General features: G+C 48.4%; 1 protein-coding gene across 10 annotated transcripts in view; it reads right to left on the reverse strand.

Moving 5' to 3' along the window:
* FAM156B (family with sequence similarity 156 member B) overlaps positions 1-22116 on the reverse strand; it is a 38684-nt gene that overhangs the window by 13247 nt on the left and 3321 nt on the right. The window contains exons 1-5 of one of the 10 annotated variants that reach the window (XR_009214292.1): positions 17524-19604; positions 16701-16793; positions 10657-10828; positions 8223-10337; positions 4234-4271 (exon numbers count right to left, since the gene is read on the reverse strand). Coding sequence is in view for 6 of the 10 variants with exons in the window: in XM_032756973.2 (XP_032612864.1) it covers positions 9579-10337; positions 10657-10671 (774 nt within the window). In the remaining 4 variants the exon portion in view is untranslated. Of the gene's footprint in view, positions 1-3147; positions 10338-10656; positions 10829-16700; positions 16794-17523; positions 19605-19679; positions 19803-22116 lie in introns of those variants that run through there. The other 9 variants (XR_009214289.1, XM_032756973.2, XM_032756972.2 and 6 more) reach the window with 9 other exon arrangements.

Consider the following 22116-nt stretch of genomic DNA (forward strand, 5'->3'; position numbering starts at 1 on the left):
CCCGGGGCCCTTGTGTCTCATCCTGGGATCTCTAAAGGGGTCAATTTGGAGGAAGGGCGTGCTTCTCCTCTTGTCACATTCATGCCCCATGTGGTCCCCTTTTCTTATAGGGGGTACCACCCAGGTAGACAACCCCCCCACCGCCCAAAGAGAGTTTAAGGAGCTTTGCAATGACGGGTTTCCTTGACAAAGACCTTCAGTTCCCGATGGCACCTGGGCTGTGGCCAGGTAGTGATGGCCGGAATCTTTCTTGCATTGCAGCCTGCTCCTTCACTGGGGAACATACCTCACCATTATTTATGGCGGCCTGGTACAGGTGGCTCGCTGCAAGATATCTGAACCTCCAGACTCGGGGCTCTCCTTGCATTTGCAAAGAATACCGGAACACGGGGCCCCTCGCAGTTCCCATGGAGAACTCCCAGGGGAGTTCTGTTGTGTCACCCTGTGGCTAAGTCTCTCTGATCCTCCCTTGAAGGGCCCAAAAGCACAGCCTCCTCACCACGAGGGATAACACTTTGAGGCCACTCTCACGATACGGCTTAGGTTTACAGAGGCTGGAAATCCATCCTGGCCAGGGCCACAGACACGAACAACCTCTTCTGGCTTCTGATGGCTCCTCGTGCTTCTATGGTCCCAAGCAAAGAAACCTCCTCACACCAGGCATTCGGTGTGAATCTCCAGACCAAGTGCCCCCATGTACCCAGCCCCTTCCATCACGCCAACTCCAAGCCCCGTAGGTCCACCACTCTCATCACAAGACTGCTCTGTGCTCCCCCAGCGGGACTCCCCCTCCCTCTGATGCCACTTTTCACATATTCCCAACTCCTGCCCGCCCAACTGCACACTCTACCGACTTAAGTACTCTTGCAATCTCTGTGGACACCATCCACTTAGGCCGTTTTCATGGAAGATGAGGTATCTCACGGGCCACATCACCACGGGTAATGGCGATAAGAGGAAGGAGAGTGGTGGTAGAAGCCTTCCTGCAACCCCACCGCTGCTTTGAAACCACTGCTCCTCTATCCTCAACTTCAGAGAAACACCACGAGGCTCATATCCCTCTGTCTGCCTGGGCCATCTATTACCGGGCCTCGAGATTGTCACGGATTTCTGGCACCTGCACCTCACAATTTTCCTCTCATGTGTTTGAGGAGGAGAAGATAACACACCCTGACAAGTCCTCAGCCCTCTGCTTCTCCTAGCCCGGGTCTCTGAACCCTTTCAAGCCAAGCTTCTTGAACCCATAGACTACGGCAGCAGAGTTACCAGTTACCTCTTCTCGCTTCCTCCTCAGTGAGCCCCACAGCCACGCAACGTTCCCCAGCTGAAATCTCCAACTAGTTCTGCAATGCCAAATCAAAGTACCCAATGCTGTCCTGGCCACAGTTCACGTTCCTTTTTCCAATACACTCTGTTCCTCAGCATCTGTGAAGCCACCCCTGGCTTTCCTCCTACCCCGAGGCCATTACTTCTGAGTCTCCTCGTTGGTCTTTTTACTTTGATCATCTCAGAAATGTTATTTCCTGGCTTGCGACCTTTTCCCTGGACAATCCTCATTCTGTAGGTGACCCTGGGTGCCCACATGGCCACCCAGACTTGGTTCCGTCCTTCTCCGCTTGTGTGCTGATGGATTCCTGCATCACGAACTCCACCAGGAAAATCCCAGCTGAGCCCCAGAGCCCCCACAGGGCATGGTTTAAGGAGCATGTCCACTCAGATATCCCACAAGCCCAACAAATCAGCAGGTGACCCCCAACTGTGTCCCTTGTCTCATGGGTTGGCACCGCCATCCACTCAGTTCCTGAACCCCAGAACCTAGGAATACTGCCAGGTTGGCTGCAGATCACCCCGTGACTCTGCTGCCAGGCTCTGGAAAAAGCCAACCATGACCTCCACATTGCCACAGATGAGCAAAGAGTCTCCCGTGAAGGCTTTGTATTGGCAGAGACTCTCTACAGGCATCCGAGTGGAGGCCCAGACCCTGGCTTGGGTGGTCCCCACAGGGAAGGCCAAAGAGCAGACCTGGGCCCTGTAATGTATCTCAGAGACCGAAATGCTCATCTCCTCCGAGAACTCAACAGATAACCTCCAAATCCCTAAATCGGGACATAGCCGTAGGAGCCCATCATTTAGAGACACAGAGGTTAATATTCAGAAGAAACAGCTGAAGAAAAAAAAGAGAAGTATGCGGAGGTGGGTCTCCACAGGTGCACATGAAACAAGGGACTGCTGAATTGTATTTTTCATCGTACATTTCCTAGTCCTATATGGCCCTTTAAGCAGAAGGATTCATCTGATATCACTAATTATAATAACATGTGAAAAATGCATCTCAACACAATAAGTAAGCCTGGGAGCTGATTCATCCACATCAGCTAATACAAATCTGAGCCATCTCTAGATTCAAGGAATGACTGTGCAATGTCTCATGAACGTATCTATGCAGTGTTTTACTCACCTTGAAAATAAGTACCATATGATCCAGTAACCTCACTTCTGGGTATTTATAGTCCAGATACTCCCCATGTTCTTTGCAGCACTATTCATAATAACCAAGATATAAAAACAACCTAAGTGTTCACTGATGGATGAATAAAGAAAATGTGGTATATAAATACAATGGAATATTATTCAGCCTTAAAAAGAAGGAAATTCTGACATTTGTGACAACATGGATGGACCTTGAGAACATTATGCTAAGTGAATATGCCAGACACATACTGTGCGACCTCACTTATATGTGGAATCTAAAATAGTTAAACTTATATAAACAGAGAGTAGAATGGCGGTTGCCAGGGTCTGGTTGGGGCAGGGAGTGGAGGGTTGATGGTCAAAGTTGCAAAGTTTCAGTTATGCAAGATAAAGAAGTTCTAGAGATCTACTATATAGCATAATGCCTATAGCTAAAAACACTGTATTGTATACTTCAAATTTACTAAAAGAGTAGATCTTTGGCTAAGTGTTCTTATCACACACACACACACACACACACACACTAATAATAATAATAATAATAGTAGTAGTAGTAGTAGTAGTAGTAGTAGTAGTAGTAGTAGTAGTATAGTAGTAGTAGTAGTAGTAGTAGTAGTAGTAGTAGTAGTAGTAGTAATAGTAATAAAAAAAGAGGGTGTGTGGAAAGTTAAAAAAAAAAAAAAGAAGAAAATAACTCGAGCATAGGAGACCCTCACCAGAAACAACAATAAATTTCACTGGCAAATGCGGCATGTTAACGTGAACATTTTGATTTCAGGAATATAGAGGAAGGCGAGCACAGTGTCAGCTGTAAAACACACACTCACATTACTTTGAATGTTTTTGACCTTTCCTTAGCCCAGGAAATCTATTAGCCCTAGAAACTGCCAGCATAGCAGGGAGCAAAGACATCCTGCTTTCCCTTTGGCGAGGGACCTTGTGTTTCAGATATGCTTTACTTCCTATGAGGATGGTTCCGTTTCTGCAGCTGCCACCTCGTCTTTCGTAAGAGGAGTTATAAAATGATACTCATGCTGGGGCCACATTCCAGACCTGCTAAGTCAGACTCTCTGGGGATGGGGTCCGGCATCTGCTCTTGGACAAATGCTCCACGAGAGACCTGATGCACAGCTGACATTGAGAGACATAAGCACACACTCCCTTTCACCTGCCCTGATTTTTAAATATAACCTTGGACTTTATAGCCTTGTTTGTAGTTAATGAATTGGAAAAAAAAAAGTAGGGGTTGCCTTCTCTTTCAAGAGCATCTTTTGACATATTTATTCTACAGCCACGTCTAGAGCAATTTCAAGGACTTAGGAGGGTGGTTATGCCACAGCTTTCCCTTTCCGACCTGATGCTCGGCAGGCCCAGGAGAGGGAGAAGAGCCTTGCAGGTGGAAAGGGGTCGAGAGTTCTGTTGTCTTGGTAACCGTGCTGCCACTCATCCCATTGGGGTGCTCAGCTCCGGCAGGGGCCCTGTGGGTGAGACACTCCCCCCGCCCCGCCCCGCCACTCTGGCTGTCTTCCTGTGCTCAGAGGTTGAAGCTAAGGGCTGAGGTTGGTTACCAGGGAAACTGAAGCCAGGTCCTTGAGACTGGTGAACAGAAAAACCGGCAGTGGAATTCAGGATGTAGCATGGATTACGGCAGCCAGCCCACAGACAGAGGATTGACAGTCACTAGTGCATGCACCCACAGGGTGCCTGCGCAGGAACGCGCGCACACCGCACACAGACACACACGTAGACATGTGCACTCACCAGCACTCCCTCTGCCCAGGTGTGCACAGTCTATCTGGCTGGAGCATCAAGTGCACGTGGAGGAGCCAGGCGACCAGGCAGGACATGTAGGCAGGATGTGGAACAGGGAAAGAGAGGGGATGTTGCTTACTGTTGTAGAAAAAATGACTGCATACCCTTTCCTCCATGACTTACGGTCACATTTGCACTACATTTTTTAAATGGCTTTACTAAGGCATAATTTGCTTGCCACAAACTTCACGTACCTAAAGGGAATAACACAGTGAGTTTTAGTAAATTTACACAGTTTTGCAGCCCTCACCACTATCCAGTTTCAGAATACTTCCATCACCCCAGAAAGATCGCTGGTACCCACTAGCAGCAGTCAATCCCCATTACTTTACCTCCAGGCCCGCCCAGGCAACTAGTAAGCTCCTTTCTCTCTCTTTAGAGCTGCCTCTCTGGGCATTTCCTATAAACTGACTTGTGCAATAAGTGGTCTTCTGTGTCTGACATCTGTCAATTAGCATAATGTCTTGGAGGCTCAAACGTGCATCAGTAGTGTGTTCTTTGTCATGGCTTAGTAACATTCGGCTGTACGGATATACCACTTCTTTATCCCTTTACTGATCGGTAGACATGTGGCTTGTTTCCACCCTGGGGCCTTCCTGCAAAATGCTGCAGTGAACATCTGAGCACATGTCTTTGTGTAGACATGATTTTATCACTAATGGGTGTCAGATATTGTCAAATACTTTTCTCTGTCTATGAGGATGATGATATAGTTCCTGTCCTCTATTATATTAACGGGGTGGATTACCTTAAGCGAAATTTGAATGTTAAGCCAATCTTGCATTCCTAGAATAAATGTCACTTGGTCATGTTGCATAACCCACTGTATGTGTCGCTGGATTGGGGTTTGTTAATATTTTGTTGGGGATTTTTGCACGCATATTCATGATGGATATTGGTTTATGGTATTCTTCTGCTGTCTCTGGCACTGTTACTATTATTTTATTATTGTTTTTGACACAAGTCTTGCTCTGTCACCCAGGCTGGAGTGCAGTGGTGCGATCTGGGCTCACTGCAACCTCTGCCTCCCAGGTTCATGCAATTCTCCTGCCTCCACCTCCCGAGTAGCTGGGAATACAGGTGCCCACCAGTATACTCGGCTAATTTTTGTATTTTTAGTAGAGTTGGGGTTTCACCATGTTGGCCAGGCTGGTCACAAACTCCTGACCTCAGGTGGTCCGCCCACCTCAGACTCCCAACGTGTTGGGATTACAGGCGTGAGCCACCACGCCCAGCCTCTATCTGCCTTTGGTAGCAGGGTAACACAATTTTCAAAGGATAAGTTGGGAAATGTTCCCTCCTCTATAGTCTGAAAGAATCTGTGAAGGGTTGGCATTATGTATTTTGTAAATGTTGGATAGACTTCACCAGTGAGGCAGTGGAGCCTAGACTGTCCCTAGTGGGAAGATTTTTAATGTAGTCTTTCTATTTCCTTACATTCTCCGGGTCTACTCAGATGTCCCATGTGATCACTGCATTTGTACCTTTCTCTGTCCCAATCCTCTCTTGCCTGCTGGTGCCTTTGGTTTGGTCTCTACTCTAAAATGTCACATGCTGGACACCTGTGGACATCACAGGACTGCAGATCCTAGTCTGTAACTTGGGATAGTATGGTGTCTCAGACACGACCCCCAAGTCCCATCCACCCCCCATACACAGGTACGGAGACAAAGACCTGGAGGTGAGGATGTGGAGGGTGTGCCGAGTGCCTCAGTTACCTCCACCCACCCATTTTCCATGCCTGTTCCTGGAGACCCTGTGGCATTGTGCATCTGTGACCTCCCTGAGCAAGCCCCTGATGTCTGCTGTTTCCAGCTCAGATCCTTCTCACTCCTTTCATCTCCTGAGACTGGGACCACATGGGATCAACCACCTGTTCTCTGACACAACGATGCGTATCTGCTAGCGTTTCAATATTTGTGTTCCCTCCAAAACTCACAGTGAAATTAATCCCCACTGCAACAGTGTTGGGAGGTGTGGAATAACAGCAGGTGTTTAGGCCATCACGGCAGAGCCCCCGTGAGTGAATGAATGCTGCTATGAAAAGAGCTTGCAGAAGTGGGTTTGCTCTCTCTTTTCCTCTTCTGCTGTGTGAGGACATAACATTCTCCCCGGCTTGTCCTTCCACCTTTTGCCACGTGAGGAAATACCAAGAAGACTCTCGCCAGATACCAGATACTGGTACCTTCGTTTTGGACTTCCCAGCATCCAGGGTCACGAGAAATAAATTTGTTTCCATTACAAATTGCCAGCTGTCTTGGTCCATTTTGCTTTGCTATAACGGAATACCTGAGACTCAGTAATTTCTAAAGAAAATTGGAGGCCAGGTACGGTGGCTCATGCCTGTTAATCCCAGCATTCTGGGAGGCCAAGGTAGGAGGATCACCTTCAGGCCTGAAGTTTGAGATCTGCCTGGGCAACACGGCCAGACACTATCTCTACAAAACATTTAAAAATTAGCCTGGCATGGCAGTACATCCTTGAGCTACTTGGGAGGCTCAGGTGGGAGGATCCCACCTGAGTTCAAGGCTGTAGTGAGCCATGATCGTGTCACTCCACTCTCGTCGGCAACAGAGCATCACCCTGTCTCTTAAAAAAAAATTAAAATAAATAAATCTTTTAAAAAGAAAAAGTTGGTTTATCTGGCTCACGATTCTGGTGGCTGAAACATTCATTTTTGGGCAATTGCATCTGGTGAGGGCCTCGGGCTGCTTCAACTCATGGTGCAAAGAGGAAGGGGAGCCGGCATGTGCAACGACATCACATGGAAAGAAGGAAGGGAGAGAGAATCCAGGGAGGCCAGAATCCTGTGAACAATCCACTCTCCTGCGAACTAATCCATACCTGTGAGAGTAAGAACTCAGCCCAGCAGGATGGCATCACAGGACACTGACTCATTCATGAGGGATCCCCACCACGACCCAAACACCTCCCACTAGGACCCACCTCCCAACACTGCAGCACTGAGGATTCAACTTCAACCTGACTCTTGGTGGGAATAAACACACCGTATCCAATCCAGAGCACCCAGCCTGTTGTATTTCACGATATAGTGGAAGGACACAGACTAAGATGGGGTCGGATCTCTCTCCCTGATGAATCGCTCAATCCCCCGGAGCAGGGCTACCTCTGCAACTCCTCTTCACCTCCCCACCACGACAGTCGACGTAGCCCAGGAGGGAGAGAGGCAAGGTGAGAAAATGGAAACCCAGATGATTGCTGAAATGATGACTGTCACTGGCAGCACGGACCTGGTGTGCTTGCTGGCCTGACCGAGAAGGTCCGCAGAGAGCATTTGAGTGGTTGGGGAGTGAGACAAAGGCATGCATCTCTGGCCACCACTTTAGGACCTGCACAAACTCTCCGCAAGGTGGGGATGATTGTACCTGGCCCATGGCACTGTGTGGAGGATTCAGCAATGGATCTCACCAAGACTTGGTGCTACCAGCTATGAAATGAGCACCAAAGCCCGGCTCTAGGCACTTCACCCACAGCCTTCACAGAGGTGAACTGCTGAAGGGGGGCCAGCTCCGATCCCAGCCTGCCTAGGTTCGGGTGCTAGTTCTACCTCTTACTGCCCGTGCCACCGTGGGCTAGTTCCCTAACTTCTCTGGTGTTCTGCTTTCGAAATTCATAAAGCGGAACTGAAAATGTTGCTAGAGGATGGGTGTGTGGGAGTGGAGGAAGGCAGCTGACATATGGAAATGGGGAAAATACCATCAGAAGAACCCTAGGAAACAGCAGCCAAAGGGCAACGCCTCGAACCCCTTTGAAACCCGAACCCCTGTGAAACCCTCCCGGATTCACTGGTCTCCATTTAGGCCTTTGTGTTTCAAGAAGGAATAGCCCTCCTTTTTTTTCCCTTCTCCCCTGGAGCTAGGTCAGTTCAACTGTCGACTCTCTCATGAGATCTCAGCATCAGAATCTAAGACACTTACCTGTTTTCAAGCCACTTCTGTCGGCAGGAGATGCGTAGACTTTTGCAGCAAGACAGCTCTGGGGACTACCTAAAACAGACTGACACAAAGCAGAATTTGTTTTCGGTTCAGAGGAGTCACACGGGTACTGGCTGGGTTCACATCTCAGGATTCTGCAGAGGTTTAAAAAAAAAAAAGGTAGATTTAGTCATTTGTGCCTCCTGAAATTAAAAGACACACGTGTCTAAATCCCAATAAAATGTTGGAAGAACCCAAGGATGCTCTGGTTCTCACAAAGCAGGTGCAAACTGCTGCTCAGGTTCACCCACCCGGGCCCACCACACAACAAGCAATGGCGCCGCAGCCCCTAAGCCAGGGCACCAGCACCAACACGCAGGGCTCTCACCGTGGGCGGCAGACTCTGCTTCCACGTCTCCTGTGCACAGGAAGCCTCTCTTCGAAGCCACGGCCCTGCCTCGCTGATCTGGATGCTGGTCCCGCTGCAGGGCTCAAACAGTGACTGGGCTGTGTTCTCTGGTGCCCTCCCTCCCCCGTTCCCAGTCTCCACAGCGTAGAGCTTCCCTCAATAAACCCGGATCCCCTGCTGGGAGAGTTCAAGGTAGCCAGCTCAGATCTATTGAGAAACAAACCAATACTGAGGAACAAACCTGAATTCTACACCCATTTTCCATTCCTACATCTATTTATTTGGTATTGATGATAAGGAACCCCGTCAAAAATTCCTGTAAGGGAGAATACTACTCGACTGTTAGGGGTATTGCAACATTTACATACATGTAGCTTATCACATACATAAACATTTACGCAAATAGTACAGCGGTGAACCACCAAGTTCTCATTCCACATTCCTTTCCCACACTGTGTTTAGCTGCCCATTCTTGAAACTGGATCTCAGGGCAGCACATTGCATTTCAACAGGCCTAGTGCTGCTTCTCAGAGGCAGTCAACCCAATGGTGCAAAAGCACGGGACAGCGACAAGGCATTCACACTACACAGACATGTGATCTCTTACTGACAGCAGGAAGGGAAGAGAGATGGAGATCCCGGGTGGGAAAGCGACAACATGCATCACAGGAGCCATGTGAGATGCGGCAAGGACCGCTGGTACGCAGCGTCCCTTGCCAAGGAATGTCTCACAGCCATCTGAGAATGACAGGCACGAAAGATGAGGACCTTCCTCGGGTCGGTCAAGCATCATGCTGGGAGGATTCCCACGTGTCCCGGTACACAGGTCCTGGCACTCATCCGACCACAGCTTGCTGTTTGGTCCCCAAAATGGGCCCACACCCAGGCGCTGCCAACACGGCGGCTCCGTCTGAGTCCCTTTGGGTCTCCATCCCATGTGGGTGCACGTCTCAGTTTTCCTCTAACCACTGCTTGAGCAGCCTCTGAAACATTATTTTGCTCTCCTGCTGCCTCTCTCGCTGGCGCTTCTCCTCTGTCTCCTGTGGTTGGAGTGCCGCTTCAGGCAGAGGCCCGGGCTGGTTGGTGCCTAGGCTGAGAGTCAAGCCACTGAGGCCCTGCACCAGTGTCTCCCAGGAGGAGGGATGTGGGGCCCTGTTACTCTCCCCAGGGATCCCAGAAAGATTCGGCCTGTGGCTCTGGCAGTATCGACATTCACATCGGAATCGATTCTGACTTCTGTCACCTAACGGGGAGATTCTGGCTTCCCTCCCAACAGCATAGGGGGCCATGTGATCGCGGTGTCTCCTCCTCACATGTCGCAGGAATGCTTTCTTCCTCTGAAGGAACTCCAGCCTCTCCCACCGCCGCTCTTCCAGAGTCTTCTCCTCTCTGTACCGCTGGCGGAGCAGCCCCTCTGGGAGAGGCACGGCCTGGCTGGGGCCAGGACCGGGGCTCAGGTTACTGAGGCCCATCATCGGCTGTTCTGAGTACGAAGGCTGAGAGGGCGCTGGACCTTCCTGGGAAGTCTCTGCAGCTGTCATCAGGGAAGATTTGGAAGGCGATGCTGGATTCCGTTTCTGGAGTGGATCCATGGAGGTCTGGTCCCAGCTGGAAGCTCCGCCAGGCCCTCGGGTCCAGAAAAGGAGATGAAGCTGGAGGTTCTCAGACACCAAGAAGGTAGCGAGGAATGTGTGCGGGCAGAACCCAGACTGCAACGCAAGGTGATAAGAAAACACAGGATTATTCATCTTACTCGACCTCTCTGTCCCTCCACTTCCTGTGTGTAGAACGGGCATTACAGAGAGACCCTGTCCTAGGCTTCTTCTGAGGATGACGTGAGATCATACATCTCGCCAGCTTAGAATATTAATGCCATCTAATAAAGGATTTAGAAATGATACCAATTAATGCATCCACGTGACACGGGGTGCAAAAGGATGTGATGCAGTTCGACGATGTCAATTCCCTGCTGACATTTTCCAACCCCTTCCCAAGCATCATTTGTAGAATAATCAATGTGTGACTCACAGGTGCTCTGCCCATGAGCGTTCATTTTCATCCATTCACAAGGGAGACTTTTACTCGACTGTAAGCGCTTGCATCATGGGGACACACCCTTTTGTATGTTCGCCTTCCCGACCACTGGGTTTGCATCTAGTCGAAAAGGCTGCTCATGCCTATGGAAATCGTTTCCAAATTCCTAGTGTGGATAAGAATTTATTTTGCTAAACAACAGAATTATGCATAAACCCCCAGGAGACTTCAAACAGAAAAACACATAGATGAATTCAATTAATCCAGAAAAAAAAAAAAAAAAAAGCTGGTTCTTTGAAGTGATCAATGAAATTGATACACCCGTGGCAGGACTGGCTGGGAAAAAAGAGGGCAAAGAAACAAGTTACCGATATCAGGAATGCAAGAAGAGATTTCACTCCAGACCCAGAAAACATAAAAGGGTCAATATGGTAAGAATACATGCAACTCTACAGATTCACATTCCACAGGTCAGAGGAAATGTAGCACATACTTGAAAACCACAAGCTACGGAAACTCCCACAGGATGGGTTTCAAACACTGAACTGTGTGCACAGTCCTATATGTTTTAAAGAAGTTGAATTCACAGGCAAACACATTTGCAAAAAGATCTCTGGGCCAAGACAGTTTCACTGGCCAAGTCTACCAAACATTTAATGAAGAAATATCACCAACTTACACAACTTCTTCTAAGAAACAAAGCAGAGGGAATGCGCCCCACTGATTTTATGAGGCCAGCACCGCAGGGATACCAAGAAAAGGACAGACCAGTATTCTTCCCTAATACAGGCACCAAAGTATTCAACAAAACCTAGCAGTTTGAATTGAGCAATATGTGAGAAGAATAATAAGCCACGATCAAGTGGGTTTTATAGCGGGAATGCAAGGGTTGTTCTTCCCACACCTGAAAATCAATCAGTGTAACCCACAGATTGAGAGATCAGATGAAGAACAAAAATGACAGGATCACATCAAACTATGCAGAAAAACCATTTGGTAAGATTCAAAGTCCACTGGTGATATAAAAGCTCTAGCACACTAGGAACACAAGACAACTTCCTCAACCTGAAAAAGGGCGTGCACAGTCAAACCTACAACTAACAAGCTACTTAATGGTCAACGACTGGATGCTTTCTGCCTAAGGACGCGAAACAGGCAAGGACGTCCACTCTCACCACAGCTATTCAACATCGCGCTGAGGCCTAGTCAGTGCTATAATGCCTGAAGAGTCATGGCACACACCGGAGAAAGCAAGAAACCAAAGTACTCCTTTTCATAGGTCCTGTGATCGTCTACATGAAACAACCAATGTATCTCCCCCAGACTCTCAGAGCTAATAATAACTTAGTGCTCATTAATGAGAGCTTAGCAGCGATACAGGAGAGAAACTCAACACAGGGAAAACAATCCTATGAGTAACTGGAAACCTAAATTTAAGAAATAATACTGTTTTACAAAAGCTGCAAACACAATGAAATGCTTGTGTATAAAGCTAAAATACGTGGACGGGGTCTGTATGCCCAAAACTATTAAACGGTAATGAAAAAAATCAAAGAAGATTTAGGTAAATGGAGAGAAACAATGTGTTCCCATATTTAAAGACCCAAAAATGTTAAAAGTCCATTGTCCCCAACTTGATCTGTAGAATGAATGCAGTGCCTGCCAATGAGAATCCTTGAGGGACATTTGCATGCATCAACAAGCAGATTCTACAATTCACGTGGAATATCTGATGTTTCAAAAAAAGCAGAAGGGATTTTAGAGAGATGATATTATCAGATTTTCAGATTTGCTCTAAAGCTGTAATAATCGAGATTGCTGGCTTACAGGGGTAGACGAGTAGATCCATGGAATAAAATAGAGACCATGAATCCATCCATAGGAATGTGTCCAATGAGTTTTGACATGGGTGTGAGAGGGAATCCAATGGAGAAGGGATAAGCTTTTCAGTACATGAGGTGGCCTATCCTTATGCAAAAAGATGCACCTCAACCTCAACCTTTACACACAATTAAGGAAAAAGGGTTCAGAGACCTACACGCCAAAGTTCAATACTAAGACTTTTGGTAGAAACCGTAGGAGGACATCTTTGTGAGGGGAGGCTAGGACATGACCTGAGATGCATGATCCGTGGAAAGGAAAGACGGATGAATAGGAATTTGGCAAAATTTAAAACTCTGGCTCTGGTCGGGCGTGGTGGCTCCTGCCTGTAATCCCAACACTTCGGGAGGCCAAGGCGGGCAGATCACTAGAGTTCAGTTGTTCAAGACCAGCCTGGCCAACATGGTGAAACCCTGTCTCTACCAAAAAATACAAAAATTAGCTGGCATGGTGGCACATGCCTGTAGTCCCCAGCTACTGGGGAGGCTGAGGCAGGAGAATTGCTCGACTCAGGAGGCAGAGGCTGCAGTGAGCTGGGATCGAGCCACTGCCCTCCAGCGACATAGCGAGCCCCTGTCTCTAAATAAATAAACACAACAGAACAGAATACAATACAATACAACACAACAAACACAACACAACACAACTTTGGCTGTGTAAGAGCCAGTGTGTTCAGAGAATGAAAATCAAAGCTGCACCACTAGGAGGAAATGTTTGAGAATCACCGACCTGACAGATCTTATATCCAAAATACATGGCGCATTTTCAAAACTCCACAATAAGAAAATCAACACCCCAAATAGAAAATGGGGGAAGGACTTGAATGGGAGCGCAAGAAACCATATTTAACACCATTCAGCATTAGGGGAATGCAAATTAACACCATGGAGACTGGCAAGGCCAAGGGAGGAGAACATGTTGGGCGACTGGAACTCTCACACTTTGCAGCTGGGAGGGCGAAATAGCACAGCAACTTTGAGAAGCAGTTTGGCAGTTTCTTGTAAGTCAAACAGATGTTTACCATAGGACCCAGCCATCCCACTCCTGGGTATCTACCCTAGAGAAATGAAAACTTAGGTTCACAAAAAAGCCCGCACTGAATTGTAAAAGCAGCTCGATGCGAAACTGCCCCACACTGGACAGAGGAAAATGAACACCTGTGGTCTTCCACACAGTGAAACTGCCTTCGTGAAAAAACAACAGCCTATGACAGAGGCATCTGACACTCATCCGAGATGTTCATCGGGCCAAAAGAAGGAAGCCCGCCTCACAAGGCCACAAACTGTATGGTGTCATTGACATAACACTCTCCCCAAGACAAAACTAGAGGGAAGGAAACAGATCACTTTACACCAGGGATGATGGATGAAGAAGGGGTAACCGCAATGGGGCAGTTCCAGGGAGTGTCCTGGGGTGATGGGACTGTTCTGGATCCCAACTGTGGTGGTGGTGACAAGAATGTATGCCCGTGTCAAAGCTCACAGAACTGTACTCCTGAGGGAAAAAAAGTCAATCTTGCTGTAGGTTAAGTGAAAAAACCCAATGGCATATTTTGCAATAAGAATATCTCTCTGTATTGTTTTGACAAATACATCTTGGATGAATGCAACCAAAAATTGACATTAAATGCTAAATGGAAACTTTAGATCAGCCTCCCAGGCTCTATTCTTTTGACAAACGTGGAAACCAAGAATTCACTAGTTTTCTTCAGAGGATACTGGTCCTTTGAATGTTTATTCACCAAATCGTGGCTATCAGCACACACTGGGGCAAGAAAGACAGAACCGTATCAGGAACAGTTTGAATATGTACTGAACACAAACATATATAAACACACACACACATCCCAGAAAGAGTTCTTAACTTTTCAGAAATTGCAATCTATCTTTCCTACGAGTTAGTTCCCTGACATCCTTTGGGCCACCACTATCTGACACAAACAGTTATGTGTGAAACGTTTGGAAAATGATCTTAACCCAATTATCTCCCAGCCAATTCTCATGTGTCACAAGGACTCTCTCAGGATCTATTTCTACATGTAGAAAGCCAATTCTCAGAGAGAGAAAAGACCTTACAACCCCCACCCCCCCACGTTTCTTTTGTTGTTTTGTTTGTTTGTTGTTTGAGGCAGGGACTCGCTCTGTTACCCAGTCTGGTGTGCAGTGGCAAAATCTTGGCTCACTGAAACCTCTGCTTCCTGGGCTCAAGGGATCCTCCAGCCTCGGACGCCTGAGCAGCTTGCACTACAGGCGTGAGCCACCATGCCCGGCTAAGTTTTGTATTTTTTGTAGAGACGGGATTTCGCCATGTTGCCTAGGCTGGTCTGGAACTCCTGAGCTCCACATGATCTGCATGCCTCAGCCTCCCAGAGTGCTGGGATTATAGGCGTGAGCCACTGTTCCCAGCCACAAACGCTTTTATGAGAAGAAATGTGAGCCGGGTGTGGTGGCTCATGCCTGCAATCCCAGCACTTTGGGACGCCGAGGCAGGCAGATCACCTGAGGTCAGGGGTTTGAGACCAGCCTGGCCAACATGTCAAAACGCCATCTCTACTGAAAATACAAAAAAATTAGCTGGGTGTGGTGGCGGGCACCTGTAATCCCAGGTAATAGAGAGGTTGAGGCAGGAGAATCACTTGAACCCAGGAGGCGGAGGTTGCAGTAAGCCGAGATTGCACCACTGCACTCCAGTCTGCGCAACGGAGCAAGACTCTGTCAAAAAAAAAAAAAAAAAAGAAAAAGAAAAAGAAAAAGAAAAAGAAAAAGAAAAAAAAGAAATAGTAAGATTCTGGAGACATCAACTGACAACCGGCCCAACCGGCCCGCATAGTCATCGCTGTCTTTTCTCTCTTTTTCCCTCCAGCAATTTTGTGAAATGAAACATTTTACCATCCTGTGTGTAGGTTCATCCAGAGATTCTCAAACCACACCCATGGAGTTGCTCATGATCCCTGACAGAGGCATTAAGGACAGTGAGGCCTAGAGAAGTCCGTTGTGTGTGCGGAGGGGAGAAGCTGCAGCAATACATGGGACTTCCCTTCCTTCATCATCTCACCAATGTCATTTCTTCAACAGGCACTTGCCCCCAGGTAAAAGACCTTGTATCAAAAATCTCTGCATGAAACACCACAGCCTCAAGTTTCCTGCATCATGTCATGCAGCTACTGAAGAGAGAGAAGGACTACTGGAGACAGGGAACCCAGACAGTTTACCGGTCAGACCTTCAGCATGAGAGGTGATGTCTCTGGGCACCAATACCTCACTGTGATGGTTTTATCGGTCAACTCGGCCAGGCTTGGTGCCTGGTCCCTTTTGGTCAAATGCTACTCTAGTTGTTGCTGGGAAGGTATCTGTGGACATGATTAACATTTACAGTCACGCTGGGCACAGTGACTCACGCCTGTAATCCCTGCTTCGGGAGGCTGAGGCGGGTGGATCACTTGAGGTCAGCAGTTCCAGACCAGCCTGGCCACCGGGGTGAAACCCCATCTCTACTAAAAATAAAAATTAGCCGGGTATAGTGATGGGTGCCTGTAGTTTGGAACTGCCATGGCCCTTGGCAAGACTTTCACCTCTCATTCACCCTGCGTGACTCAGCTGAGATAGCACTTCTCCCAGGAAGCCTTCTCCAAGCTCCTAAAACGCCCTGTATTTCCCCTGTCCCAGCCCCAATCCCACTCGGCTGTCAACAGATGGTTATTTCTCTGTCAACCCACTAGCCCAGGAGCTGACAGAGGCCAGGGACTTTGTCTTGTTCACCCATCACAGAGCCTTGAGTGAGCCCAGTGGACATTCACAAGTATCTATCAAATGAAACAAGAAGGATGTGGGGCCCGTGATAAACATCTCACTGAGTATGTCAAGTCAACCCTGCAGAATCCATATTTTCCCATGTTGCAAAGGCAGAAATTCCTGCATGGAGAGGTCAAGTAACTTCCCTCAGATCACACAACCACTCAGGGACAGAATTCCCTCCCAGGTCTCCCTGACTGCAGATGAACACACCCTTGGTGGCATTGCCTCTCTGGGTGTTCAGCCTCCCCTGACACCTAAGCGAGAAAGTAATCCTGAAGGAAGAGTTCAGACAGCAGAGTCCTAGGGGCTGGCCCACATGTCCACAGCTGCCCCGGGATCGGGTGCAATGCTGCGAATCCTTACCGTCACTTCCTCTTGGCCAGTTCTGTTCCCATGCCAGAAATGCTGCACCGAACACACCTCTCACACTCCCCACTCTCATTCGCTTCAATTCTCCTGTGCGGAAGGAGAAAGAGAACAGCTAAGCAAGTGAATCCAGACTACGCCCTGGAGATGAGCGCCAGGAAGAGCTTTGTGTTTCTTTTGAAAATTAAGCCAGTCCCATGCGATGCTTTTTTCAATCTTCCACAAAGATATGAGATACCCTTATAAAGTGCATTTATTTCAGTTTAAAGACACAGATTTCATTTAATAATCCCAATTAAATATGGACTTTTTTCTAGAAATGGCAAAATCCTACAGCGAAATGACTAAGATCCGTGCAAGGTTGCTGGGTGCTGAAAACTGTGCTCCTAGTCTCATGCCGTGTCATGGCAAAGGAATCTAACTCCTAGCCACGCAGCGCCACACAGATTGAGGAAAGAGTCTGTCCTACACACGGCTTGGAGACGTTCTATATTTTTGATATCTACACAGATCATCTCTATCCTACTGGGTCTGGAGTGGAGGAAATACAATTTTTAGCAGCTTTGTAACAAAAGAACAGGTAGTCAGTAAAGCCAGCAATGCCCACTTCTAAGAAAGAAAGAAGAAAATGAAGACAGCAGTGAAGCGTGGTGCTGGCATCAGGGGTCTCCCAGCAGGTGAGTACACAGAAAAGCAGCGGGAGTACAATTGGGAGTCCAGGGAGGGGAACAGGGGCGGGACCAAGAAGAGTGGCCAGAGCAGCAAGAGGAAGACAAGGAGCAAGTCCGCTCTGGCGAGAATGGAGCTTGCCTAGACTCACCCAAGGCAGTCAGGTCGCTGGATTCACGAGGTCGATGCTGTGGGTGTAGGCCGAGTGACTGCTACACCTTTCACCTACAAAAGAAAATAACCTCACTGGCCAGGTCACATTCCTCCAGGTATTTACTGAGGGCCCACTCCATTCAGCGGTGCCTTCAGTGAATTATCCAATGCAGCCCCATCCCAAGGAGACATCTCAGTCTGAGGAATAAAATATTGTCCAAGGAGCCAGGAATGGTGGCTCACGCCTCTAATCCAAGCACTTTTGGAGGCTGAGGCGGGAGGACTGTTTCAGCCCAGGAGTTGGAGACCAGCCTGAACAACAGGGCGAGATCACCGTCTCCACAAAAAATTGTTAAAATTTAGCCAGGCATGATGCTGCATACCTGGGGTGCCAGCTACTAGGGAGGCTGAGGTAGGACGATCACTTGAACTCAGGAGGTTGAGGCCAGTGCAATCCGGCCTGGGTGACAGGTGAGACCATCCCCCAAAACAAAACAAAACAAAACAAAACAAAAAGACAACTATGGCAGGCATGAGACGGGGGTACTTCTGACACAGAAGAAGTCAAAACCACCATAGCCCAGGTGGCCAGGAACAGCTTCTCCCAGGGCTTGCTATGATATATATTCTCATCCCCAGTTGCAGATGAGGTAACAGGATCAGAGAGGTTAAGCAACTCACTCAACGTCACACACCTAGGGAGTGGTGGTGACCAATTCTCACTGAGGTCTGCTGAAATACAAAAGCCACTTCACTATTTGTGACACCAATCTCTCTTTATATTGTCACCCGTTTTAATTCGCATTCACAGACATATACTTACCTGTGGCTCTCCTTACCTTCATATTCTCATAAGCGGCTAAATATGGTTTAGATTTCATTTTAGCACATCAGGCCTTTCCCTTAAAGAACCTAAATTTCCCGTGCCCGGCACGATTGCCCAGCCCAGAACTGAACACTTATCTCAAATTAATCTTCCAACCACACACTAAGGAAAGGAAATGAATTACTGCCATGTAGAGATTTAATTTGGGTACTTCACGAATTCTGAACTACGATTTGAAATATAACCACTGTCCAACCAGAAAGAGTAAAAACAGTGCTTCCCTATGAAAAGTATTCACAGGACATTTTATTAAATGCCAAAGCATTCTAGGTCAAGACACACTGCCCGTTTTACAGGGAGGTGTTGAGATTCTGCTCCTAAGAATACAGTAGTCCTTTCTCTCACCACTGCTAGCGCCCTGATAAGCTCAGCCAAGGAAGGCCATTCACTTTTCCTTTTGCGAGCAAACATACCAAACTACCCTCACACCCACGCACAAATCCAACGCACCCAACAGGGATATGTTAGTAGAGGGAAATGGTACTGGAGATGCAAATGGAAATCTGTGCCTGCTCAGAGCACCACATTTCTGATGGCGCAGAGGGCTACCGCCCAGGGTCGCCTGTACTCCAGCAAGGTGGACGGCGGAGAGGCCCTCCTTCTCTAAACAGGAGACCCTGTAGCTTGTGCGGCTACTGGACACAAATGGCCTGGACCATTCATTGAGCACGAATGCAGGAATCACAGCGCCCATTAAACGCACGTCTACTCATATGTCACATCATGACCGTCTCTCTGTCACACGTCCAAGAAAGGGTTTGTCGGACGGTTTGTTTCAATAGAGGCAATGCAGTCCTCCTTGAAAACCCTCCAGTCACTGTGTCTCCTGCTGTGCGGTGGGAGAGGAGGTGGGGAGGGAGGTGATGCCAAGGACACGGTGATTTCTGAACCCGTTGAACATGATCCTAGCCCAAGTGCAGCCCGGCCGGCTACGAATGCCCGCGGCGTCTCGGGATCCTCTTTCTCCGCTGAAAAAGAGCCACCCCCAAGCAGAGAAAGAGAACAACGCCACCCCCAGAGTGCACGACCGCCATTCTCATACTGGCGAGATATGGACGACGAAGAAAACCACCCGCTTCCTCCCAAAGCCCCGCTCCCAGCCGGCCCAACCCAGGGATTCGAGTCCCAAGACACCCCAGCCTGTGCTAGGGACAGCCTCGGTCTCGGCCTCTCTGAAAGTCTCTCCCACCCACCCCTCCTCCCCCCCCGCTCTCAGTCTCTCCCGCGCGCTCGCTCGCTCGCTCTCCGTCTCTCTCGGGCTCTCTCACGCGCGTTCTCGCTCCGGAGCCGGTTCCAGCCGTCCAGGCGCCAGCGCGGCGCCTCGTTTCCTCTGCCCTGGAAACGCAGCGCGGCCAGCTCTGAATTGAAGGGTTAAGACAACCGGGAGGAGCCGCCCACCGACAGGCTAGAAGGGCCGCAGCGCGGAAGCTGGCGTCGGCGGGGTTGAGCCGGCGTCACAGGGATGCGACGCAGGTCAGAAACTGGATCTTCCATTGGCTGCCGCGAGCCGCCGGAGCTGGGAGAGGGAGCGAGTGGGCGTCTATGTGAGAGCGGCTGGGTGTTTTGTCGCGAACCACGCCGCCCAGCTCGGCTGAGACAGAGAAGGTGTGGAGGCCGCACTTTCCGGAAGTGCGCCGCGGCGTTCCTGGAGCGGCCCTTTCGGGAGCGTGTCTCATGAACTGGACGAATGCTTCCGGAGGCTATGGGAGAGACTCCAGGAAGCGGATGTGACTTCATGGGCGAGGGACGAGGGAACTGGGCTGGAGACACGGGAGGATGCCGATTTCTCCTATGATTGGCTGGGAGATTTGCCCTAGGTTGCGCGTCTGAGAACCGATACCTGGCGTTTCATTTTCGTTATTTACTGTTTGCATGAGCGGTACAGGCACCCTTTAAAGACAAAAACCAAACAATTCAAGACATTGAAATTATTCAGGCTACTGCCGTAGGGAGAGCGCCTCAGAAGGGGAAACCACACTGTCGGGGTAAGCGTGGAGCCGGGGGGTGTCTTTCACTTTCACAGGAAGGAGTAGACCGGTTTTAGTGGGGAGATTTATGGGGCAGGGGTTGTTTTTGTAATGAGCGGAAGTCTCAGCCAGCTGAACAGGGAATGTTTCTGTCTGTGCCTAGCTGCTTTCAGGAGGACAGACCTCTCGTCTAGGTGAATCATTTCTGAGACAAAAGAACAGGGAGTGGTTGGGTCGGCCATCTGGGAGCCATGGCACAGAGTGGACAGGCAGCATCCCTTATATAAGTCCCATGGATAATATTGGTCGTTTGTGGTCAACGATTTCCCAGAACACGAAAGTGTGCAGAGATTTCTTTACCGTGGCGTATGTCAGGAGTCAAGCGACATGCAACGTTTGTCCTAGCAGATACATGAATAATAGATTCCTTTTTAACCCTGGAAGAAGACACCCCGTGAACAGAGTTTATAGTTCTCAAAAAGTAATATTTTTGTGGTTTAAGTGAAGGAAGGAAACATGAACTGTTATCCCAGAATATTATCATCATTTCATTATACAAATGAAGTAACTGAGCCACAGAGAGGTTAAGTAACCTTCCTAAAGTCACAGAAGATATTTAAAAAATGGTGGAGTCTCAATTTAAATCCAGGTGTCTGTGACTTCATCCCCTTCGTGCTGTGCAGCCATACACTGTCATTTCCAAATCCATACATGTGGCTTGATCCTCTCCCTGAATCTACAGATTTCCTGCGCCAACTGACAAACCCACAGGCTCGTTGCACTCACCTCCTCCCATCCAGCATCCTAGGCAGTTGGAGATGACTTCCCAGAAAAGAGTGTGTTAGAGAACTTGGGTCCCAAAGGCCCTACCCCATCCCCTGGAAGGAGAGGTGGGCTTCAAGAGGAAGATTAGAGGATTTGAAGGGAGAGTATGTTTGTCTGAGAGACAGGCTGATAGGCCATTATGGCACACACGTGATAATAAACACCAGTTACTTCGAGTTTATGTTTTTTTTGTTTGTTCGTTTTGTTTTTTAGTATTGGCAATACATGCTGAATGGTGGTGATACCAAAAGCAGATAGGTAAAATCAAGCCACTGTATGGGCAAGTTGAGACATTCCCATTTTACCTGGGAGGACCTGACAAGAAAATACCACTCTGCGGTATAAAAGGAGAACTGTCTCCTAGACTCAACAAATGAAACAAATCAGTAACTTTTTCTAATTATTCTTATTCTCCTATTACAGATGAGGCACGGTAGGCACAGGGAGTTTAGATCAGCTCTGCGAAGTCATTCAAGTCATAAGTCGTTGAGTCCCATAGCAAGTACTACTCAGCATGTCCCAAAGTGAACCCACCCATCCCCACTCTCGGCATGCCTGCCCCTCCTCCTGTGCTGCCTGACTCAGTGACAGGCACCACCCTCTACCTAGCAGCTTGGGCCAAAGATCTTGAAAGCCATCCTTGATTGCTGCCTCTCTGTCACCACCCCCACAGTGACTAAACCTGGCCAGTTCGACCTCCCAATTCTTTCTAAGTGAGCTCTTTTATTTTTTTTTGAAACTTTTAAAAAAAAATTTATTTATTATACTTAAAGTTCTGGGATGCACTTGCGGAACGTGCAGGTTTGTTATGTAGGTATACATGTGCCATGGTAGTTTGCTGCACCCATCAACCTGTCATGTAGGTTTTAAGCCCCACTTGCATTAGGTATTTGTCATAATGCTCTCCCTCCTC

The sequence above is a fragment of the Hylobates moloch genome, unplaced genomic scaffold (genome assembly GCF_009828535.3).
Source record: "Hylobates moloch isolate HMO894 unplaced genomic scaffold, HMol_V3 SCAFFOLD_7, whole genome shotgun sequence".
Lineage (NCBI taxonomy): Eukaryota > Metazoa > Chordata > Mammalia > Primates > Hylobatidae > Hylobates > Hylobates moloch.